This window comes from Garra rufa, chromosome 25 (genome assembly GCF_049309525.1).
Source record: "Garra rufa chromosome 25, GarRuf1.0, whole genome shotgun sequence".
NCBI lineage: Eukaryota > Metazoa > Chordata > Actinopteri > Cypriniformes > Cyprinidae > Garra > Garra rufa.
The window spans coordinates 20,461,096-20,483,772 of NC_133385.1; the positions used below are offsets into that span (position 1 = coordinate 20,461,096).

General features: G+C 33.6%; 2 protein-coding genes across 2 annotated transcripts in view; one reads left to right on the forward strand and one right to left on the reverse strand.

Moving 5' to 3' along the window:
- Nucleotides 1-21: 21 nt before the first annotated feature.
- Nucleotides 22-7,717, forward strand: samm50 (SAMM50 sorting and assembly machinery component). Its single transcript, XM_073832217.1, has 15 exons — nucleotides 22-169; nucleotides 543-653; nucleotides 743-844; nucleotides 1,735-1,822; nucleotides 1,908-2,014; nucleotides 2,108-2,238; nucleotides 2,700-2,787; nucleotides 3,555-3,683; nucleotides 3,758-3,829; nucleotides 3,912-3,998; nucleotides 5,442-5,512; nucleotides 5,595-5,662; nucleotides 5,743-5,889; nucleotides 5,972-6,113; nucleotides 7,359-7,717. Exons 1-15 carry the CDS (start codon nucleotides 149-151, stop codon nucleotides 7,402-7,404), a joined length of 1,410 nt encoding a protein of 469 aa, XP_073688318.1. The 5' UTR covers nucleotides 22-148; the 3' UTR covers nucleotides 7,405-7,717.
- An 821-nt stretch (nucleotides 7,718-8,538) lies between these two features.
- cacna2d4b (calcium channel, voltage-dependent, alpha 2/delta subunit 4b) overlaps nucleotides 8,539-22,677 on the reverse strand; it is a 51,676-nt gene continuing 37,537 nt past the window's right edge. Inside the window, exons 27-39 of the mRNA XM_073832219.1 lie at nucleotides 17,012-17,073; nucleotides 16,466-16,480; nucleotides 16,248-16,292; nucleotides 16,044-16,106; nucleotides 13,470-13,540; nucleotides 13,315-13,390; nucleotides 13,165-13,217; nucleotides 13,006-13,061; nucleotides 10,893-10,913; nucleotides 9,812-9,929; nucleotides 9,606-9,721; nucleotides 9,430-9,512; nucleotides 8,539-9,347 (exon numbers count right to left, since the gene is read on the reverse strand). Coding sequence (XP_073688320.1) covers nucleotides 9,255-9,347; nucleotides 9,430-9,512; nucleotides 9,606-9,721; nucleotides 9,812-9,929; nucleotides 10,893-10,913; nucleotides 13,006-13,061; nucleotides 13,165-13,217; nucleotides 13,315-13,390; nucleotides 13,470-13,540; nucleotides 16,044-16,106; nucleotides 16,248-16,292; nucleotides 16,466-16,480; nucleotides 17,012-17,073 — 872 coding nt within the window. The 3' untranslated portion in view covers nucleotides 8,539-9,254. The remainder of the gene's footprint in view (nucleotides 9,348-9,429; nucleotides 9,513-9,605; nucleotides 9,722-9,811; nucleotides 9,930-10,892; nucleotides 10,914-13,005; nucleotides 13,062-13,164; nucleotides 13,218-13,314; nucleotides 13,391-13,469; nucleotides 13,541-16,043; nucleotides 16,107-16,247; nucleotides 16,293-16,465; nucleotides 16,481-17,011; nucleotides 17,074-22,677) is intronic.

Here is a 22,677-nt window from a genome sequence, read left to right on the forward strand (position 1 = left end):
TTCCCGATGGGCGTGGTTAACAAGTGTCATGGCGGCCACCGGGAGATTGTTGTAGTGTGCCAGAGACAGACCGCGGGTTGTTCTGTATCAAACAAAACTGTGTTTATTGTCATATTGAGGACATTTGAATGTAAAAAGTCTTTTAAACATGGGGACCGTGCATGCCAGGGTAAGCACTTTGTTTAAGAGTTGTCGAAGAAGCTAAAGCTATGACCTCTGTCTTTGAATGACAGGCCGAACTCAGGATGACGTTTAGTACTATACATTAATCCAGATGAACTCTCATTAAGATAATAAATCAACTTTGTATATATATAAACTCTCACTCTTATTGTAAACAGACTCATAATGTATTAGACATTAACAAACCAGTGCTGTCATACAATACTTATCTCATTGCCTTGTTTATGCACACATTTATAGTATCTGTTGTAGTTGAGATAATTTATACGAGATGTCATCTTCTTTAAGTATGCTAAATATGATCATCTAATAGATCTGAAACACTGTAACTTATTATTTCTACATATCTGTTGATCCAGAGTCTGGACCCCCTTCCTATGCAAGGACCTGAACTGGGGGTTCAAGCAGATGATATGGACATTGGAGAACCAGAGCATGAAGAAAAACAGGAAGTTCTTGAAAATAAAGACGTGAGATGGATTTTATATGGTTGGTGTATCCATAAGTGTGGTTTTGTATCAGGCATATTGGTGTTTTCATATGTATTTGAATTTTTTAGGTTGTAGTACAGCATGTGCACATCGATGGTCTTGGAAGAACGAAGGAAGACATTTTAACATATGAGATCGCAGATGTTTTCCATGCCAAAAACTTGATTGATGTGAGTATCACTTTTTAAATACATATAGATGCTGCTTGTGGAAAAAATTACACTACCAGGCAAAAGTTTTTGAACAGTAAGATTTTTTTTTGCATTTATTTGATCCAAAGTACAGCAAAAACAGTCATATTTTTACTATTTAAAATAACTTTTCTATTTGAACATACTTTAAAATGTAATTTATTCCTGTGATTTCAAAACTGAATTTTAGCAACATCACTCTAGTCACATGATTCTTCAGAAATCGTTCTAATATTCTGATTTGCTGCTCAAAAAATAATTATTATTATTATGATGTTGAAAACAAATGAGTATATTTTTTCAGGTTTCTATTATGAATAGAAAGTGCAGAATAGCAGCATTTATCTGAAATAGAAATCTTTCGTAACATTATAAATCACTTTTGATTAATTCAAAGCACCCTTGCTAAATAAAAGTATTAATTTCTATAATTTCTTTTCCAAAAAATAATTATACTTAGTACAGTGTATAATTCTATAAATTGGTCAAATAATCCTGATTATTAAATTAAAAAATGTACTCGACTGTTTTAAATATTGCTAATAATAATAAATGCTAATAAACAGCAGATTTTAGAATATTAGAATTACTTCTGAAGGATCATGTGACACTAAAAACTGGAGTAAGTGCTGAAAATGTAGTTTTGATCACAGGAATAAATTACTTTTTAAAATATATTCAAATAGAAAGCAGTTATTTGAAATAGTAAAAATATTTCACAGTATTACAATTTGAGCAGAAATCTTTAAAAGAACATTAAAAATCTTACTGTTCAAAAACTTTTGACTGGTAGTGTACACTATTAAAATGATATATAACATATTTTTCACTATGTTTATCTATTAAACTTCGTTATAATTATGTTACAGGTAATGAAGAAGTCCCATGAGGCCAGACAGAAACTTTTACGTCTGGGGATATTCAGACATGTGGAAGTTGTCATTGACACTGCTGAAGGTACGACAATTAAAAAAAACCACTAATCGTAAATAATAAAAATCAAACTGATGCATCAATGTCCAAATTCCTCTTAAAACATTAGGTGCTGATGCACTGCCAAATGGACTGGATGTGACATTCGAGGTGAAGGAGTTGAGAAGAATGACGGGAAGTTACAACACCATGGTTGGGAACAACGAGGGAAGCATGGTGAGCTACTGACTCCTGCATCACCACTGCTGGCAATGTGTCTACATTGAGAAACCAAAAGTATTTACAGTGTTGTTTTGGTTTTAATTTCAGGTGCTGGGTCTGAAATTGCCCAATGTTTTTGGCCGTGCAGAGAAGCTGACCTTCCAGTTCTCTTATGGGACTAAGGAAACCTCATATGGTCTGTCATTCTTCAAGCCCCAACCTGGACACTTTGAGCGCAAGTATGTTTCTTGGCCTGGTGGTGATGATTTCTATTTAAAAATAACATTGTGATTAGTTGGAAATGTCAAGTTGCCCAAGTCTTTAAAGTTAAGCATTTTTTCATATATATTATTTTCATTAAGGGATAAAAATCATAATTTACTTTACTAGACACTGTAATCATTTAAAATGTATCTTATCTGGGACAACAAAACAAGATATTATATCTTTTTGTCCAGTTAACTTATAGAACAAGCAACTAGCAAATCATTGTTCATGGGAATGACAACTAAAGCTTGCATTAAAACTTTGGAAAGGAAACTGTGATTTAATATAGCCTTTTGTAATAATGACTGCATTTTTTATATGTACAGTACAGCTCTGATTATTACATTTTTAGTAATCATGTTTCAGTGGTTGTTTGTGTATTTTGTGAACCAGTTTTCCCAGGTTTGCTGTTGACACTCACTTACTTTTCCAGCTTCGCCATTAACTTGTACAAGGTCACAGGCCAGTTCCCATGGAGCTCACTCAGAGAAACCGACCGAGGGGTCTCCACAGAGTTTAGTGTAAGAGATTTATTTTATTACAATTATTTTGTAATAAAATTGAAATATTTATTTTTCAATTTGTATTTTTTTTAATTATCTCAATTATTTATTTGATTTATTTTCTCTTGAACAAGCCAAATGTTATTTTATGTATATAAATATAAATAATTTAGATTTAGTAGATATAAAGTCAAAAGTTTCAGTACACTACCAGTCAAAAGTTTTTGACTAGAATGTTTTTAAAAATAGTATTTTCTGCTCACCAAGCTTGCATTTATTTGATCCAAAGTACAGCAAAAACAGTCAAATTTTGAAAGATGTTTACTATTTAAAATATTTGAATATATTTTAAAAAGTAATTTATTCCGGTGATTTCAAAGCTGAATTTTTAGCATCATTAGTCCAGTCACATGATCCTTCAGAAATCATTCTAATATTCTGATTTGCTGCTCAAAACATTTATTATTAGTACTCGACTGTTTTAAATATTGATAATAATAGGAATAAATGTTTCTTGAACAGCAAATTAGCATATTAGAATGCTTTCTGAAGGATCATGTGACACTGAAGACTGGAGTGATGATGCTGAAATTTTAGCTTTGATTACAGGAATGAATTACATTTAATATTTAAAAGTAAAAATATTTGTGCTGTACTGTGGATCAATTTTCTTGACATTTCTTTAAAAAAAAACATTAAAAACCTTACTTTAGACGTTTGACTGGTAGTGTACGTGCAAGACATTATCTAATTTGTTTGTCCATTGTTTGCTCTACAATCACCAGTTCCCCATCTGGAGGACAAATCACACTTTGAAGTGGGAGGGTGTGTGGCGAGAGCTGGGCTGTTTGGCCCGTACGGCCTCCTTCGCTGTCAGGGAAGAGAGCGGCCATTCCCTGAAGTCCTCACTTTCCGTATGTTTCTTATCTGAAACTTGTTATTACACTTATTGATATCTGATTTTAAATATATGATGTTTTCCCCACAGCACGCGATGGTCATCGACACACGCAATTCTACCATCCTTCCAAGAAAAGGTGCCTTACTGAAGATCAACCAGGTTTGTTTAAATCAATTGTTGTCCTTATAAAGTACAGTTCATCCAATACTGTCATTATTGAATCATTTTTATGGTTTGTTAGGAACTGGCAGGTTACACTGGAGGAGATGTCAGTTTCCTGAAGGAAGACTTTGAAATTCAGCTCAACAAGACTCTGTTCTGGGACTCGGTGAGATGCTGTGAAGGAAACTGTTGCTTATGTTTGTTTATTGCAGTGTTATTTGTGACCCTGGACCACAAAACCAGTCTTAGTAGCACGGATATACTTGTACTTGTAGCAAAAGCCCCAAATACATTGTATGGGACAAAATTATAGATTTTTCTTTTATGCCAAAAATCAATAGGGATATTAAGTAAAGATCATGTTCCATGAAGATATTTTGTACATTTCCTACCGTAAATATATCAAAACTTAATTTTTGATAAGTAATATGCATTGATAAGAACTTAATTTGGACAACTTTAAAGGCAATTTACTTAATATTTAGATTTTTTTGCACCCTCAGATTTTCAAATAGTTGTATCTTGGCCAGTATTGTCCTATCCTAACAAACTATACATCAATGGAAAACTTATTTATTTAAATGATGTATGAATCTCAATTTCATAAAATTGACCCTTATGACTGGTTTTGTGGTCCAGGGTCATATTTAATATCATTAATATTCATTATTATAGTATGTATACAAATTTTAGTACTTATAGCACTCCAACTTGAACTAAGCTCAAATTATAAATGGCAACTAACTTAGAATATATATTTTTTATAAATAGATATATATTTTTTTAGTATTTAAAGGGATAGTTCACCCAAAAATAAACATTCTGTCATTGATTACTCACTCTTTATGTTGTTCCAAACCTCTAAGATCTTTGTTTATCTTCAAAACACAAACTAAGATATTTTTAATGAAATATGAGAGCTTTATGTTACTCAGTTGAAGCACTGATGTCACATGGACTTTTTTTAACAATATCTTTACTACCTTTCTGGGCTTTAAACGCAGTTGTGTTGCAGTCTATGCAGGATCAGAAAGCTTTTGGATTTCATCAAAAATATCTTAATTTGTGTTCCGAAGATGAACGAAGGTCTTAAAGCAACACTAAGGAGTTTTTTTTACCTTAAAATAATGTTTCCGAATTCATGTCAGTGGTTCATCAACTCATAACAGGGTGAAACGGCACTTTCGTATTCGCTTTGCGACCCTCTATCGGCCATAACAGCACTATGTAAGTTTGGGTCGTCGGGTCGCGGTTTTGTAGTTCAAATGAGACTACAAATGCGACTTGCTTTACGGCAGGCTTCACTACCTTGTCACTGGACATCGTTATTTCCAAAGCCGGTCATGGATAGCCTCCAAACAAATAACGTGCATGTGACACGACGGTAAGGCTAAATACGACAGCGGTAATGGACAATTCCGCTTCCAACCTGTAGAGGGAGCGTTGAGGGAAAAGTTACTTGGTGTTGCTTTAAAGGTTTGGAACGACATGAGGTTGACTAATTAATGACAGAATTTTCATTTTTGGGTGAACTATCTCTTAAACTTGATTTTAGTTAACATTTATGTTCTTTAGAGGTCTCCATTTGCTTATTTTCCTCTTTTTGTAGGTGCTCTCTACCTCTCTCTGGGGCGGTATGTTGCTGCCCCTTGGAGAAAAACCCTCCTCTATTGCTGACAGGTTAGTAAATTCCCTCTTTCATTGCTAAAAATATCCCACAAACACTCAAAGTCATGCTGTTTTTGTATTTAAACCCGTTTAGATTCTATTTGGGTGGTCCAACTAGTGTGAGAGGCTTCAGCATGTATAGCATCGGCCCTCAGAGTGAAGGTAAATGACTCTGACTCTGACAGTGAAGCTTAATATCTCAATATTCCTAACTAAGGTTTGTTTTCTTACTTTGACGTCAGGCGATTACCTTGGTGGGGAGGCGTATTGGGCTGGAGGGGTTCATCTGTACACCCCTCTCCCATTCAGGCCAGGTAGAGGCGGCTTTGGAGAACTCTTTAGGACACATTTCTTCCTCAATGCTGGAAACCTGTGTAACCTCAACTATGGTGAGAAAAAGAAAGCTGCAAAGGGCAATTTTTCTTGATGTTTTTACTTACATTTGTTGCTGTAATTTAAATCATCCACTAGGGGAAGGACCCAGAGCACACCTGAGCAAGCTGGCTGAATGTATCCGCTGGTCTTATGGAGCGGGTATTGTGCTGCGTCTAGGGAACATCGCTCGGCTGGAGCTCAACTATTGCATTCCCATGGGTGTCCAGAGCGGAGACAGGTAGACAATCACACACACTCACACAATCAATCACAAATACACGTGAAGTCAAAAGTTTACATGCGCCTTGCAGAACTTGCAAAATGTTAATTATTTTACCAAAGTAAGAGGGATTATACAAAATGCTAATAAAGAAATGAATAAATGAATAAGATATTTCACATAAAAGAAGTTTACATATTGTCCACAAGAGAAAATAATAGTAAAATTTACAAAAATGCCCCCGTTCAAATGTTTACATACACTTAATTGTTACCTGAATGATTCACAACTGTGGTTTTTTTTTTGTTTAGTGATAGTTGTTCATGAGTCCCTTGTTTTTCCTGAACAGTTAAACTCTGCTGTTCTGCAGAAAAATCCTTCAGGTCTCATTTTTGTGTATTTCAACCCTTTTTCAACAACGACTGTATGATTTTAAGATCCATCTTTTCATACTGAGGAGAACTGAGGGACTTGAATGCAATTATTACAGAAGGAAACACAATGCATTAAGAGCCAGGGGGTGAAAACTTTTGCGCAATGCAATGTGTACATTTTTCTTATTTCACCTAAATATATTTATTCATTTAGTACTGCCCTTCAGAAGCTACAGAAGATGCTTGTATGTTTCTTAGAGGACAAAATAAGTTAAATTTACCCTGATCTTCCAATTCCAAATGTTTTCACCCCAGCTCTTAATGCATCGTTTTTCCTTCTGGAGCATCAGTGAGTGTTTGAACCTTCTGTAATAGTTGCATATGAGTCCCTCAGTTGTCCTCAGTGTGAAAAGATGGATCTCAAAATCATACAGTCATTGTTGGAAAGAGTTCAAATACACAAAAATGCTTCAGAAAAAAGTGTTCAGGACAAACAAGGGAGTCATGAACAACTATCATTATAAAAAAAAAACACAGCTGTGGATCATTTAGGTAACAACACAGTATTAGGAATCAAGTGTATGTAAACTTTTAAACAGAGTTATTTTTAAAAGTAATCTAATATAATAGATTAAAAGTAATATATTATTTTTTTCTTGTGCACTGTATGTAAATATCTTTTATGTGAAATATCTTATTCAGGTCAGTACTAAATAAAAAAAATAACCTGAATTTTGTATGATCCCTCTTATTTTGGTAAAATAATTAATATTTTGCAGATTCTGCAAGGTGTATGTAAACTTTTGACTTCAACTGTACATATTTGAATACACTTTTAATGTGCTACCATTCTACTATTATGAATGTACTGATGTGTTTTGTCTCTCAGGATATGTGATGGAGTGCAGTTTGGGGCTGGAATCCGCTTCCTGTGATTCCCGATTCCCGCCACAAGCCCATTTTGGAACAAAGAAGCATTTCTGTTACTTTATACCTGTGTTAAAGAATATTCATACGATTTCATTTCAGATTCAAAGTAATGCAATGAATGTTGGCTAATTTTTCAATGTTGGCTAATACTCGAAAAAAGTTAAATGGTCTAAAACCAAAAAGATTTGTTAAAAAACAGTCACCCATTTTAAAATTATTGGCACTTCAGAAGGGAATATATCTAACATCTGTGCTCTTATTGTCATATTTATTTGTCAGAACAGTCAGTGTTCAATAAATAATGTTTCTGGCCTTTAATGAAGTTTCTTTATGTGTTTTTTCAAGTCTTCTATTCCATTCAAAAGTTTTTTAATGTTTTTTTTTTAAAGAAGTAATTTATTTGGTAAAAAAAAAAAATACAGAAAATTACAGAAAAAAGTAATATTCTAAAACATTATTGCAATTTAAAATAGTGGTTTTCTATTTTAATATACTTAAAATAAAATGTATTCCTGTGATGTCTTCAGTCTTCAGTGTTTTTCACTTTTTTCAGGATTTTTTCTTTCTTTCTTTCTTTGAAAGAAATTAATACTTTTATTCAGCAAGGATGTGTTAAATTGATAAAAAGTGATAGCAAAGCCTTCTATTGTTAGAAAATATTTATATTTGGAATAAATGCTGTTCTTTTTAACTTTTTATTCATCAAAGAATCCTGAAAAAAGTATCACAGGTTTAAAAAAAAAAATAAGCAGGCACTGATTTTAACAGTAATAATCCAATAATAAATCAGCATATTAGAATGATTTGGATCAGGAGTAATGGTTGACGAAAATTCAGCTTTGCATCACAGAAATAAATTATATTTTAAAGTATATTAAAATAGAAAACATTTTTTTTAATAATAATATTTTGCAATATTATGTTTTTTTTTCTGTATTTTTTATCAAATAAATGCAACCTTGATGAGCATAAGAAAATTCTTTAAAAAACATTAAAAATCTTTGGAACAGTAGTGTACAAAATTAAAAATATATATTTAAAAATAAAAAAGGGGGCTTATAGAGTTCATTAATTCTACTAATTCTATTATCCTAAAATAATAGTATAACAAAACAATATAACAAAACGTTCAAATAAAAAATTGTTCAAACTTTCTGCACTTTTAATCATACAAACACCAAATAAATCCATCATCATTCACTTTTTTCTATACACACGTAAAACATTTCTCAACCACTGTCAAGCCATATTTAAAGACTATTTTTCTTGGATTCATAAGCATACAGATACTAAAATACACACATATATAAGTTTTAAAAAATTATTAAACTGTATCCATCTTACACAACATATGAAATGCTTTTCATTAGTGTTTCTGAAAATGTGGCTCAATGAAAAACATTTAAGCAGTAACCATCGTGAAAATAAAGAGCAGTTAAGCTGCCACTGCTCTATATTTGCTTAGAAACATTCATCGTAATTCTAAACATATTATAAAAAAATTAAGAGAATATCAGATCTGATGTATAACATCAAGTCACACGAGACAATCTAAGATTATATCTCTTGCTGTAGCTCCCACTGAGAAAAATATCACCTGTGCAGTGTCATATTGAGTCCAATAGAGGGCAGAACTACAATGTATGATACAAATTAAAGAAACAGTTCACCAAAAAATGAATTGTGTTAATCTACTCACCCCATAAACCATAATAAAAATATACTATGTAGTATAAACCTGCTTTTGGCTGAATTCCTGATGCTAGAGATCCATACTTGACCATCAAGTGTCTTGTTTTGTGGTCCTTGGGTCCATTTTTTGGACAGCGGACATGGAAGAAGGATGTTTTATTATTCAGCGGAGAGCCAATGAAGTGGCCAAACAGAGAAAGTAGAGTATAAGAGATAATGCTATCCCACATGCTCCACCACAATCCTTGGCGTTTTCCTGTAAAAACAAAACCGTCATTTAATTCAATTAGATTATATATTCTGATTTGTTTATGCGCTGTATGATTGTTGTGGCTTACATGAGGATGGTATGCGTGACAAGACTCTGGTCGTCTGCGAATCTTTTGAGATTTCATCCTGTTGCACTTAACAGTGGCGTTATGTTCAAAGAAGTTAAGGCGGCCTAATATTTTCAGACAAAGTCTAAGCAAAATCACATTTCAAAGACAAGAAAGTTATTATCATGGAAGGATATATTTGACTTCTCTGGGTGCGAGTGTAATGGGTGCGTATTGTCGGGAGCAGTCGCAGTCGGCCTGGACCACCAGCAAGGCCAGGTTACTGTTAGGAACCTGCTGCAGGACGAACATCCTGAAACATGACAGACAGAGAGAGAGATGCTGACCAATTGTTACTGGTACAAACCCACCAATCTGAGGACAATCTGGTTGATGGACTTACTTCTGACAACGACCACATTTGATGATGCTGTTGGTCTCTTTGATGGACGTTTCATATATGAAACCGGGATACTCTGTGTTACAAGGCTGCATTACTTCCACTTTCTTCTGTCTGTGTGCTGGAGAACACAAGAATTTCATTAAAATTAATAGAAAACATCTCCTTAAAGTCTGTCTGTAGAGCAGAAGCTTTTAAAAATATATTTTATGAAATCAATTTCATATATATATATATATATATATATATATATATATATATATGAAATAAAAATATAATTCATATACAACTGAAAAAATAAGCTAATGTCATTTTTCAAATATATTAATTTTTTTAATTTTAGAAATATCTATTTATTTTATCTATATATTTTCTTTGATATCTATGATATATATATATATATATATATATATATATATAGTGTGTATAATATATTTCTCTCTATATATATTTGAAGAATATTTTTCAAATATATATTATATATTTTTTTATAATTTTAGAATCTTTATCTATTTTAATAATTGTATAAATATATTATATTTGTTTTTGTTGCTGTTGCATTTATAATATATATATACTGTATATGAAATTAATATATATATTTCATAAATATACATGAAATAAAAAGAACACAAAATGGACATAAAACTCAAAATATATTACATTTTTATAATTTTAGAATAAATATTATATATTATATCTTTTTTTAAATGTTGCATTTATCATATAATTATAGTGTGCATAACATATTTGGCTTAATATTTTGATGGCATTTACTGTTAGCAATACAATATATTTGCAGAACTATTTAATAATCTCTAATTAATAATGAACACTATTGGATGTAACTATTTAAACTAGTTACTTTCTCATTCTCGCAATAAATCAGGATGTCCTAAAGGTTCTCTAAACTAATATTTTGTCTAGAAAACAATAGAAAATCTATATTTATGCTAAGCCACTACAGATGACTAAGGCATTTCATTAGCAACAAATGACCATCTCAGGCTCTAAGTTGTATTCTGGCTATAGAAAGGTACAAACTAGATAATGAACACGTGCTGATGTACACATGGATACTTACTTGCGTGAAACCCAGCTTTAGCTGAACAGTGTCAATGAGAAACAATTACAGCACAATGATGAACAACAATGCAAATGGAGAATGAATCAGAGACTAACACTACATATGATGACACATTAAATTATACAGTGGGTACAGAAAGTATTCAGACCCCCTTAAATGTTTCACTCTTTGTTATATTGCAGCCATTTGCTGAAATCATTTAAGTTCATTTTTTCCTCATTAATGTACACACAGCACCCCATATTGACAGAAAAACACAGAATTGTTGACATTTTTGCAGATTTATAAAAAAAAACAACTGAAATATCACATGGTCCTAAGTATTCAGACCCTTTGCTCAGTATTTAGTAGAAGCACCCTTTTTATCTAATACAGCCATGAGTCTTTTGGGGAAAGATGCAACAAGTTTTTCACACCTGGATTTGGGGATCCTCTGCCATTCCTCCTTGCAGATCCTCTCCAGTTCTGTCAGGTTGGATGGTAAACGTTGGTGGACAGCCATTTTTAGGTCTCTCCAGAGATGCTCAATTAGGTTTAAGTCAGGGCTCTGGCTGGGCCATTCAAGAACAGTCACGGAGCCACTCCACGGGGCAGCCGTGGCCTAATGGTTAGAGAGTCGGACTTGTACCCAAAGGTTGCAGGTTCGAGTCTCAGGTCCGGCAGGGATTGTAGGTGGGGGGAGTGAATCACCAGTGCTCTCTCCACTCTCAATACCATGACTGAGGTGAGTCCCTTGAACAAGGCACTGAACCCCCAACAGCTCCCCAGGCGCCGCAGCAATGGCTGCCCACTGCTCTGGGTGTGTGTTCACGGTGTGTGTGTTCACTACTGTGTGAGCACAAATTCCTAGTATGGGTCACCATACTTGGCCTCACATCACTTCCTTTCCTTTCTTCGTTCTTTTAGCTGTGTGCTTAGGGTCATTGTCTTGTTGGAAGGTAAACCTTCGGCCCAGTCTGAGGTCCTGAGCACTCTGGAGAAGGTTTTCGTCCAGGATATCCCTGTACTTGGCCGCATTCATCTTTCCAGTCGTCCTGTCCCTGCAGCTGAAAAACACCCCCAAAGCATGATGCTGCCACCACCATGCTTCACTGTTGGGACTGTATTGGACAGGTGATGAGCAGTTCCTGGTTTTCTCCACACATACCGTTTGGAATTGAGGCCAAAAAGTTCTATCTTGGTCTCATCAGACCAGAGAATCTTATTTCTCACCATCTTGGAGTCCTTCATGCGGGCTTTCATGTGTCTTGCACTGAGGAGAGGCTTCCGTCGGGCCACTCTGCCATAAAGCCCCGACTGGTGGAGGGCTGCAGTGATGGTTGACTTTCTACAACTTTCTCCCATCTCCCGACTGCATCTCTGGAGCTCAGCCACAGTGATCTTTGGGTTCTTCTTTACCTCTCTCACCAAGGCTCTTCTCCCCCAATAGCTCAGTTTGGCCGGACGGCCAGCTCTAGGAAGGGTTCTGGCCGTCCCAAACGTCTTCCATTTAAGGATTATGGAGGCCACCGTGCTTAAGTGCAGTAGAAATATTTTGTAACCTTGGCCAGATCTGTGCCTTGCCACAATTCTGTCTCTGAGCTCTTCAGGCAGTTCCTTTGACCTCATGATTCTCATTTGCTCTGTGAGCTGTAAGGTCTTATATAGACAGGTGTGTGGCTTTCCTAATCAAGTCCAATCAGTATAATCAAACATAGCTGGACTCAAATGAAGGTGTAGAACCATCTCAAGGATGATCAGAAGAAATGGACAGCACCTGAGTTAAATATATGAGTGTCACAGCAAAGGGTCTGAATACTTAGGACCATGTGATATTTCAGTTTTTCTTTTTTAATAAATCTGCAAAAATGTCAACAATTCTGTGTTTTTCTGTCAATATGGGGTGCTGTGTGTACATTAATGAGGCAAAAAAGAGAACTTAAATGATTTCAGCAAATTATTGCAATAGAGTGAAACATTTAAGGGGGTCTGAATACTTTCCGTACCCACTGTAAAAAATATCATGGAGATGGAGATGAAGTGTATATGTTTGTGTTTGAGACTTTCTTAAATTTGAAAGCGTCTATAAACAAGAACAAAAACGTTACATCCTTTTAACGTCTTAACTTACCATCCACAAAATAGTCATTATGCCAAAGTCCACAGATGTTGAACTCCAACAGAAACCTGTAAAAATGAGGATTAATTTTAACTCATAAATCAAATTACATCTCAGATTAATAAAATATCTTATATTCCCCCCGGTTTCATAATCTCAAATAGCACTTACATCACAAAATGTGAGAAGAACCACTTTATTAATGCCAGCAGACCATAGAAAGGCTATGGGGTGAACAGACATGGATTGTCAACATTGTCAGCACAATATACTACACAATAAAGAGAAGTTTCTCTCTATTAGATGCTAAGATGTACATACGCTGAGAAGTGGTCGAGCTCCACTAGTGTGATGATGGGTGTTCTTACACATGGCCTGGTAGTCATACAGTGTCACCCTGAGGAACAATGTAACATTATGAAACATTACTTTTCCTTGTGTTCATACAGTGATAAATATCTGAGGAGTTCAGTTACCTTTTAAACAAGCCAGATTTTAGTAACTGGGCCATGACAGATCCATCTATTTCCCCGAAGAATTTACCAACCTGTGTCAAACAACAGAGACACAGACTGAAGGATTACTCAGGTTTATACAGAGAAATACAGTATGACACAATATGAAATCATTGCTGAATCCCACGATGAATAAACACGCACACCTACACGCTCATAGACTGACAGATGTGCAGTGATCCAGATGTGCAAACAGATGCCTGAATCTGCCCTGTCTGCCCCATGGCAATCTGGGATTAGACTCTATAAGCATTAATCTCCTGGCTATTGCTCACACAGCTACAGTGCATGTGTTGCCACAAACAGATGCACTTATGGTATGAGAACATTGTCATCATATAAAGTCAACAATATTGATGATTATATTTATCATAATGATTTAAATAAGACATACTGTTGACTAAAATGTCATTATTTATATTAACAATGCACTAAAAGAAGAAAAATCTACAGTTGTAATCAAAAGTATACATACACCTTGCAGAAGAAAAATTTTAATTATTTTACCAAAATAAGAGGGATTATACTAAACAAATGCATATTATTTAGTACTTACCTGATTAAGATATTTAGATACATATTTTCACACTGAGGACAACTGAGGGACATATATTCAAGCATTACAGAAGGTTCAAACACTCACTGATGCTCCAGAAGGAAACACAATGCATTAAGAGCTGGGGGTGTAAACTTTTGATCAGAATGAAGATGTGCGATGTTTTTCTTATTTTGCCAAAATATCATATTTTTTTCATGTAGTACTGCTCTTCAGAAGCTACAGAAGATACTTACATGTTTACCCTGATCTTTAAATTTAAAAAGTTTTCACCCCCTGGCTCTTAATGCATGTTTTTTCCTTCTGAAGCATCAGTGAGCATTTGAACTTTTTGTAATAGTTTCATGTGAGTCCCTTAGTTGACCTCAGTGTGAAAAGATGGATCTATAAATCATACAGTCATTGTTGGAAAGGGTTAAAATACACAAAAATGCTGAAAAACCAAAGAATTTGTGGGACCTGAAGGATTTTTCTGAAGAACAGCGGGCAGTTTAACTTTTCAGGATAAACAAGGGACTCATGAACAACTATCGCTAAACAAAAAAACAGCTGTGGATCATTCAGGTAACAACACAGTATTAAGAATCAAGTGTATGTAAAGTTTTGAACAGGGTGATTTTTATAAATTCAACTATTATTTATCTTTTTATCCAAAATATTTTTAAAAAATCATAAATCAAGAATGATTTTCTAGACAAGTAAAAATAATTTTCTAAGTCAAAATTAAGTGCGTTTTTGCTTGAAACACAAAATAATCTGCCAAAGGGGTAAGAAAAATAATCATGTTTTCTGTTTGAAATAACATTTTTTTGCTTACCCCATTGGCAGATTATTTTGCTTGTTCTAAGCAAAAACTCACTTAATTTTGACTTAGAAAATTAGTTTTACTCTAGAAAATCCTTCTTGATTTAAGGATTTTTAGATATTTTGGCTGGAAACAATACAAAAAAGTAAGAAAAGCATTTTTGCAGTGTAGGTCAGTACTAAATAAAAAATAACATGCATTTTGTATGATCCCTCTTATTTTGGTAGAATAATTAACATTTTCCAGATTCTGAATTAAAGCAGTAGTTGTTTTTATCAGCTGTTTGGACACTAATTCTGATGGCACCCATTCACTGAAGAGGATCCAATGGTGAGCAAGTGATGCAATGATTTATTTTCTGTTTTAATGAAGAAACCATCTCATCTACATACTGGACGGCCTGAAGGTGAGAAAATTAGACACTACAATAGAACAAATAAATAAGAAACACTACATACGTTGTATAAAGTAATCAAATGTATAAAAACACTGCATATTCTAAATATATATTTCTTCTTATTAAAGTTACAAAAGTAATTTTCAAGAAGAGCAATAAGAGATTTTCTCTCATTTGTCATTTGATTAACATGAATTACAGAGAGCAGGAATGTTAAACTGCTATCACTCTAAGAGCTACCCAGATCAAATATACTGTTACACATGTGTTTTTTTTTTCTCAGTTTGCTTTCACTTAAGACCAAAATTACGTTTGCGAGGATACTTGCAAAGACTGGCATTTTGACACATACAAGTGTGTGTTTTTAACCGCTGAAAGCCTATAAATCTGGAAAAATTTTAAATCTCTAGCGGTTGACAAATTTCTACTGTCCTATAAATAAAAGTCCAAAAGCTAACATTAAAAAAGATGTGGCAATCTTTCTCATCTAATCCAGTTTCACCAGGTCTATTCTTATTCTCTCAATCACTGTCTCATTTGAGACCCCATCTATTCGCTCCAAGGACAAGCTTGTGGTACATTATTGAGTCCTCGCGGGAAAGCATCTGTCTATCTCATCACCTGCCCTTCACATCAAACCTCCTGGGTCTGCAAACGTGCAGCTAGAATTGTCACCTAACACACGTCTTCCATCTTATGCTTCTGTGACAAAATGCTGTTGGGGAATGTTATCACAAAAGGTTGACGTGTGTTCAATGAACTGTATAAAATACTCACATCTCCTCTTTCCTTTGAGACCATTGTGAAGCCATTGTTGTCTACAAGGTAGCAGTTCACATCCTGTGAAAAACAGAGTTGGACTTGTTGAACTGGATCAAAATTCATTCGAGTGAATCGGTTCATGTAAACCATCTGATTCAGAAGAGCGATTCACAGATTACATAAAGATAACACAAAGAAGAGTCAATTAGCTTCACTCACGACGCTCTCACAGCTGAGAGGACATATTCCGTCCACATCACTGCACTGCAAAGAGGAAGAAGACAACCGCAAGGGCTTTAGTACATGGACAAGAACATTTTATCAGACGCATTATATTGAGCAAACACTACAACGGTGAAATTACTATTAAAGTAGGGCCTAAAAAGAGTTTTGGTCAACAAAGGTGGAATGTGTCTTAGAAATAATTCAATACTTACATCTGTGTTGTTTGGCTGACGGGATGAAATAAGAAAAGAAGAACAAGAAAATATAGGGGTTAAAAAGTAGGAAAAGGTTAAATGATTTGGATAGCTTTCGTTTGTTGCACTAGACACCAACAGGAAAAGAGTCCTTCAGTGCGTAACTGAAAGGTCCTAGGTTTAAACCCCAGAAGGGACTATAAGGCATGTGGCATGTCGCTTTGAATAAAAAGTGTTTGGTAAGTAGCAAGCATCTTGATAAATTGCTTGGAGGCCTGCAGACGTGAGCATGTACATGTACGCTTAGAGATCTCCAGTGACAAACACTATTCGGTCATTCGTCAGCGTGAGGCGGACAGGAACAGATACACACCATTAATCGACGACCTTCAGGTCCACAACACTTAATATTGCTAGATTGTTGTCATTTGCAGTCTGCCTCTACACTACACACACTCAAGGAAAATCTATAGAAATACACTATCCATACATATTTTGAAATATGTTGTCCATAAATTGAACACATTTTCTTGCAGGACATTATATTTGTGAGGTCAAACTCACCTGTTTGGCAATAGACATTAACAATCGCTCCAGCAGGTCCAGGGAAGCTTGCATTCCAATAGCTGCGCATAGAAGAAAAATGTAAAATTAGAAAACTTCTAAGATCATTTTATATAGGTTGCATTCTTATTTCCAGTCAATTAAATATTTTTGTGCTGAGCAATGAGCATTACAAAAAAATTGGAGAAAGATTTCCATAAATATTTACAATAATGTTTTTTTTTTTTAGCATTTTCAGAATCTTTAAAATAAATATAGACAATTTCTAGTCAAATTGAAAATTGTAGAGCTGGTCATATCATTAATATTTCAAATAACAACTTTCATAAATATTTTATAATTTTATTAATTTCCATGATTTTTCATTTTTTGTGATTTTTTAAAATATAATTTAGCCTTTTCTATGGAAGCCTGTTTCCGCCACTGAATAAAAAATACAAAAAAAAGGTAATTGCGACTGTTTATCTCACAATTCTGACATTTTTTCTCAGAATTGCACGATACAAACTTTTTCTCAGAATAATGAGATATAATAATTTTGTATAATAAATTTGTAATTGCGAGTTAGAAAGTCAGAATTGCGAGATATAAACTCACAATTTTGACTTTTTCTCAAAATTATAAACTGTGATATAAACTTGCAATTGTGAGAAATAGTCAGAATTGCACTTTTTTATTCTGACTTTGTATCTCACAATTCTGACTTTTTCTCACAATTTTGACTTTTTCTCAGAATTCAGATATAAATTCACAAGTGCAAGAAAAAAGTCAGAATTTTCAGTTTAAATCTTGCAATTCTGACTTTACTTTTCAAAATTGCGACTTCATTTCTCAGAATTGAGAAAAAAAGTCAGAATTGTGAGAAATAAAGCAACAATTTTTACTTTTTCTCAGAATTGTGATATAAACTCACAACTGCAAGAAATAGTCAGAATTGCTCATTTTTTTATTCTGAATTTTTTCTTGCAAATGCAAGTTTGTATCTTACAATTATGACTTTTTTGTCACAATTCTGAGATATAAACTTGCATTTGCGTGTTATAAAGTCAGAGTATTGAGATATAAACTCACAACTGTGAGAAATAAAGTCAGAATTGTGTTTATATCTTGCAGATATGGCTTTATTTCTCAAAATTACGACTTCATTTCTCAGAATTGAGAAAAAAAGTCAGAATTGCATGATATAAAAAAAACTTAATTATTTAACTTACTTAAAAATTATTATTTTTTTCTTTCTTTTTTACTAATTTTGACTTTTTTTCTCAAAATTCTAACTTTTTCCCCCAGAACTGTAAGATATAAACTTGCAATTGCGAGAAATAAAGTCAGAATTGTGAGTTTATATCTTGCAATTCTGACTTTATTTCTCAAAATTACGCCTTCATTTCTCAGAATTGAGAAAAAAAGTCAGAATTGCGAGATATAAACTCACAATTTTTTTTCTCAGAGTTGCGTGATATAAAATAATTGTGAGAAATAAAGTCAGTATTTCGAGTTTTTTCATTCAGACTTTTTTTCTCACAAATGCGAGTTTGTATTTCACAATTCTGACTTTTTTTCCCCAGAACTGTAAGATATAAACTCACAATTGTGAGGATAAAAGTCAGAATTGTGAGTTTATATCTTGCAATTCTGACTTTATTTCTCAAAATGACGACTTAATTTCTCAGAATTGAGAAAAAAGTCAGAATTGCGAGATACAAACTCGCATTTGCGAGAAAAAAGTCAGAATAAAAAAACTCGCAATACTGACTTTATTTCTCACAATTATTTTATATCATGCAACTCTGAGAAAAAAAAATTGTGAGTTTATATCTCGCAATTCAGACTTTTCTTCTCAATTCTGAGAAATGAAGGCGTAATTGTAAGAAATAAAGTCAGAATTAGAAGATGTAAACTCACAAATCTGACTTTTTTCCTCACAATTCTGACTTTTTCTCAGAACTGCGTGATATTTGTGAGAAATAAAGTCAGAACTGGGATATATAAACTTACAATTCTGAATTTTTCCCCCAAGAATTGTAAGATATAAAGTCAATAAAGAAATAAAGTCAGTATTGAGTTTTTTAATGTGTTTGTATCTCAAAATTCTCGCAATACTGACTCCCCCCCCCCAGAATTGTAGTAAATAAACTTGTGAAAAATTGTGAGAAATAAAGCCAGAATTGTGAGATATAAACTCACAATTCTGACTTTTTTCCCCCAGAATTGTAAAATATAAATTCGTCGCAATTGTGAGAAATAAAGTCACAATTTTGAGTTTATATCTTGCAGACTTTATTTCTCAAAATTACGACTTTATTTCTCAGAATTGAGAAATAGCAATTGCGAGAAAGTCAGAATTGTGACTAAAATAAATAAAACTAAGGGTGGATGTTAAAAAATAATTTTATTGAATCAATTAAATATTTGAAATCTTATCACAGAAAGACAAATATTTTGTTAACCATTTCGATAAATGTTTGTATTTTTCCATGATTTTTCAAGCTCTAAAACAATTCCCTGATATTTCCAGGTTTTTCATGAGCATAATGTTTTGCTGGACAACATCTGTTGACGCTGTATATCACACGATTAATCTTTATACATCCAACATCATAAGCTACAGCAAAGAGTCATGAAAAAACTGAAGAGGCTCTCATTTTCTAAGCTGCATCAGCTGATGTTTTATCTTCTCTGCCCCCTCCTCAGTCCATCCATCTCTCTCTCTCTCTCTCTGGCCGTGCAGGCAGGCACAGACTGTTCTAATGTTAGTCCTACTTACTGATGTGACCCACGCTCATATACACTCTGGACTTTCCAAGCTGTGAGCTGCCAGCTTCTCTTGTTTCTTTCATTTTATGTTGATTTGCTCACTTTGTCTTGAGAGCTTGAGAGGAGTAATCATGAGGAACCATAGATGAGGACTACTGGAAGGTATGTTTCAGGTCTGATTTGCTTTTAGTGCAATCATGATCATTTCTCACTGATTAGGTTAAATTAGTAATGGTCGTTGTTTGAGCACATTCAATATTTAAGACTTCGTTAGATAGAATAATTGCTTTCTTTACAACAGTTTTTAGTATCCTAAATGTATGCTTTTGATAGATTTCCTTTAGGTTTTTATTTCTATCTTAGATCTATAGATAGATCAGATATAAAAATATAAATTTTTTGTTTACAGATTTCCTTAAATGTTCTGTATTACGAGAAGTGCACATTCCAGCATGCGCAATTTGATCCTCTTTTTACTGATAAAGCGGATGTTGTTCTCAGCTCTGATTTATTATCTAATGGTGTGGACAGTTTAATCCCTAATAGTTTAATGCAACTAATGTGACGGGCAAAAAGAAGAAAGAGCAATGGTGGCATGTTTTTAGCATGGAGTTTAACATGTAGATAGATACATGGATCTAGAATTTTATATTAAATATATACAATGCACAGCATAAATGAGTACACCCCCTCTTAACCTTAACAAATTGAGCAATTACTCTTCACTTGAAAGACATATTAGGATTCTTTGGAGATATAATGTTCCAACAGGCCTGCTTGATCAATTACCAAAGAAGAATGTCAAAATTATTTAGCAAATTAAGAATTTCCTGTCAAAGTGATAAAACGTTGTGTTGCAAAAATGAGTACACCCTCCTGAAAGTTACTAAATAAAACTAAAAAAAAAAACCAAAAGTGTAGGTTTAAAGCTATTTTTGATTAACCGGTAAGTATACTGAACCAAAACTTTTAAAGACAAGTAATTTCCTGACAGTTAAAGGCGTTTTATAGCCTACTGAATCATACACAGACTTAATGCTGTCAACAATGAAACCACTTGGGAGAGAACTGCCAGGTGACTTATTTCTTAGCAGAAAAGAGGACAGTGGTACAAGAAGAATACCAAATTACTGTTTTAAGTGTGAAAATATAGCAGAAGTAGCACTGACATTAAAAAACAATGGACTTGTGACAAGGCTCCTGAAATAACCAGGTCTTCACTTTAAGTTTTCATTTAATGATGAGTGAATTTTTGCTACAAAATGAGGCGGAGAAATACCATGTAAGAGTATCAGAGCCGGCAAAAGCTATGAAAAGAGTGACACTTTATCTCACAGAGTACGAAGCAGCCTGCAGAAGTGGCATGCATGGTTATTGTCACCACTAGAATTATCCGCTGTAGCCAAAGCACAGTAAACTCATTTAACCTCTTCCAAGGCCCATATTTACAAAATATAGACTTCTGGGAATCCATACTCTGGTGTCAAGGGACCAAGTCAATCATTTCGGATCCAAAAGCATCCAAAATGTTCTGGTGTTGCTACAGGAGGAGTACAGCGAGAAGTGCCTGGTACCTACAGTGACGTTCAGTGGTAGTAAAGCTCTTCTACAGGGATGTATGAGTGCTGAAGGTGTGAGGGAGCTGTGCTTTATCAGTGCTCTCATCAATTCACACACTACTGTGTGATGGAATACAAAAAACTGAAACTGCAGATGCTACCCTCCCCTCATTCCCTGCATTATTGGGCATTTTTTCAGCATGACAGTGAGGATATTTATCCTCCCAAGGTGAAAATCCTTCAGTGGACATGTATTTCACTCAGTATTAACACTCTTGAGCAGCTGTGGGGGATTCTGTAGAGACGAGCTGAGTAAAACTCCCCATTAAAGACCAGGGCATTTAAGGAGGTCGTCCTCCAGGAGTTAAACAGGACAGATGTGAAAATTTGCCATGAACAGCGTCAGGGCAGTATATTTAATGTTCTGGAGGACATATTAAGTACTAGAATATTATACATTTGCTGAATTACATATAGGGTGTACTCATTTCTGCAATCCATTATTTAAACAAAATTGGATAATTTACTTATATTACAGGAAATATTGGCATATATTTTGTTGTTTTTATTAAGTATATCTTTAATACATTTAATACATTTAATACATTTAAATATTGCCATCTTTCCATGAATTATATTAGTGATCTTTTATATATATTAAGAGGGGGTGTACTCATTTATGCTGTGCACTGTATAAGCTTATATTATATTTGTGTGACAGTATTATAGCTATTAATATTACAGAGCCTGTAATAATTGTAGAATTTGCAATAGTATAGAGCATTACAAAATAAAAACTTCCATAAATATTTACAATCATTTTTTTATTGATTTCCAGGATCTTTTCCGAATACTTTTATAGACATTTTCTAGTCAATTAAATATTTTAGAGCTGATCATAACATTCATTTTTTGATAACAGCTTTCACAAATATTTTATGATTTTATTCATTTCAATAATTTTTTCACTATTTTTAATTTTTTTTTTGTGATTACTGGATAATTTTTAATTATAATTTTATAAACATTTTAGACACATTTCTAGTCAATTAAATATATTTGTGCTTAGCATTAGGAAAATGCATTTCGGATAAAAATATCCAGTAATATTTACTATATTTAACATTTTTATTCATTTTCAGGATGTTAAAAATATTTTTATTGAGACTGTACTCACAATTTTTAAGTCAATTACATTTTAAAATATTGTAGGACCATTAAATATTTTAGAATTTTATATTAAATATATAAAAGCTTATATTATTTTTGTCTGACAGTATTATAGCTATTAATATTATATAGTCTGTAATAATTTCATAATCTGTAATAATATTATAGAGCATTATAAAAAAA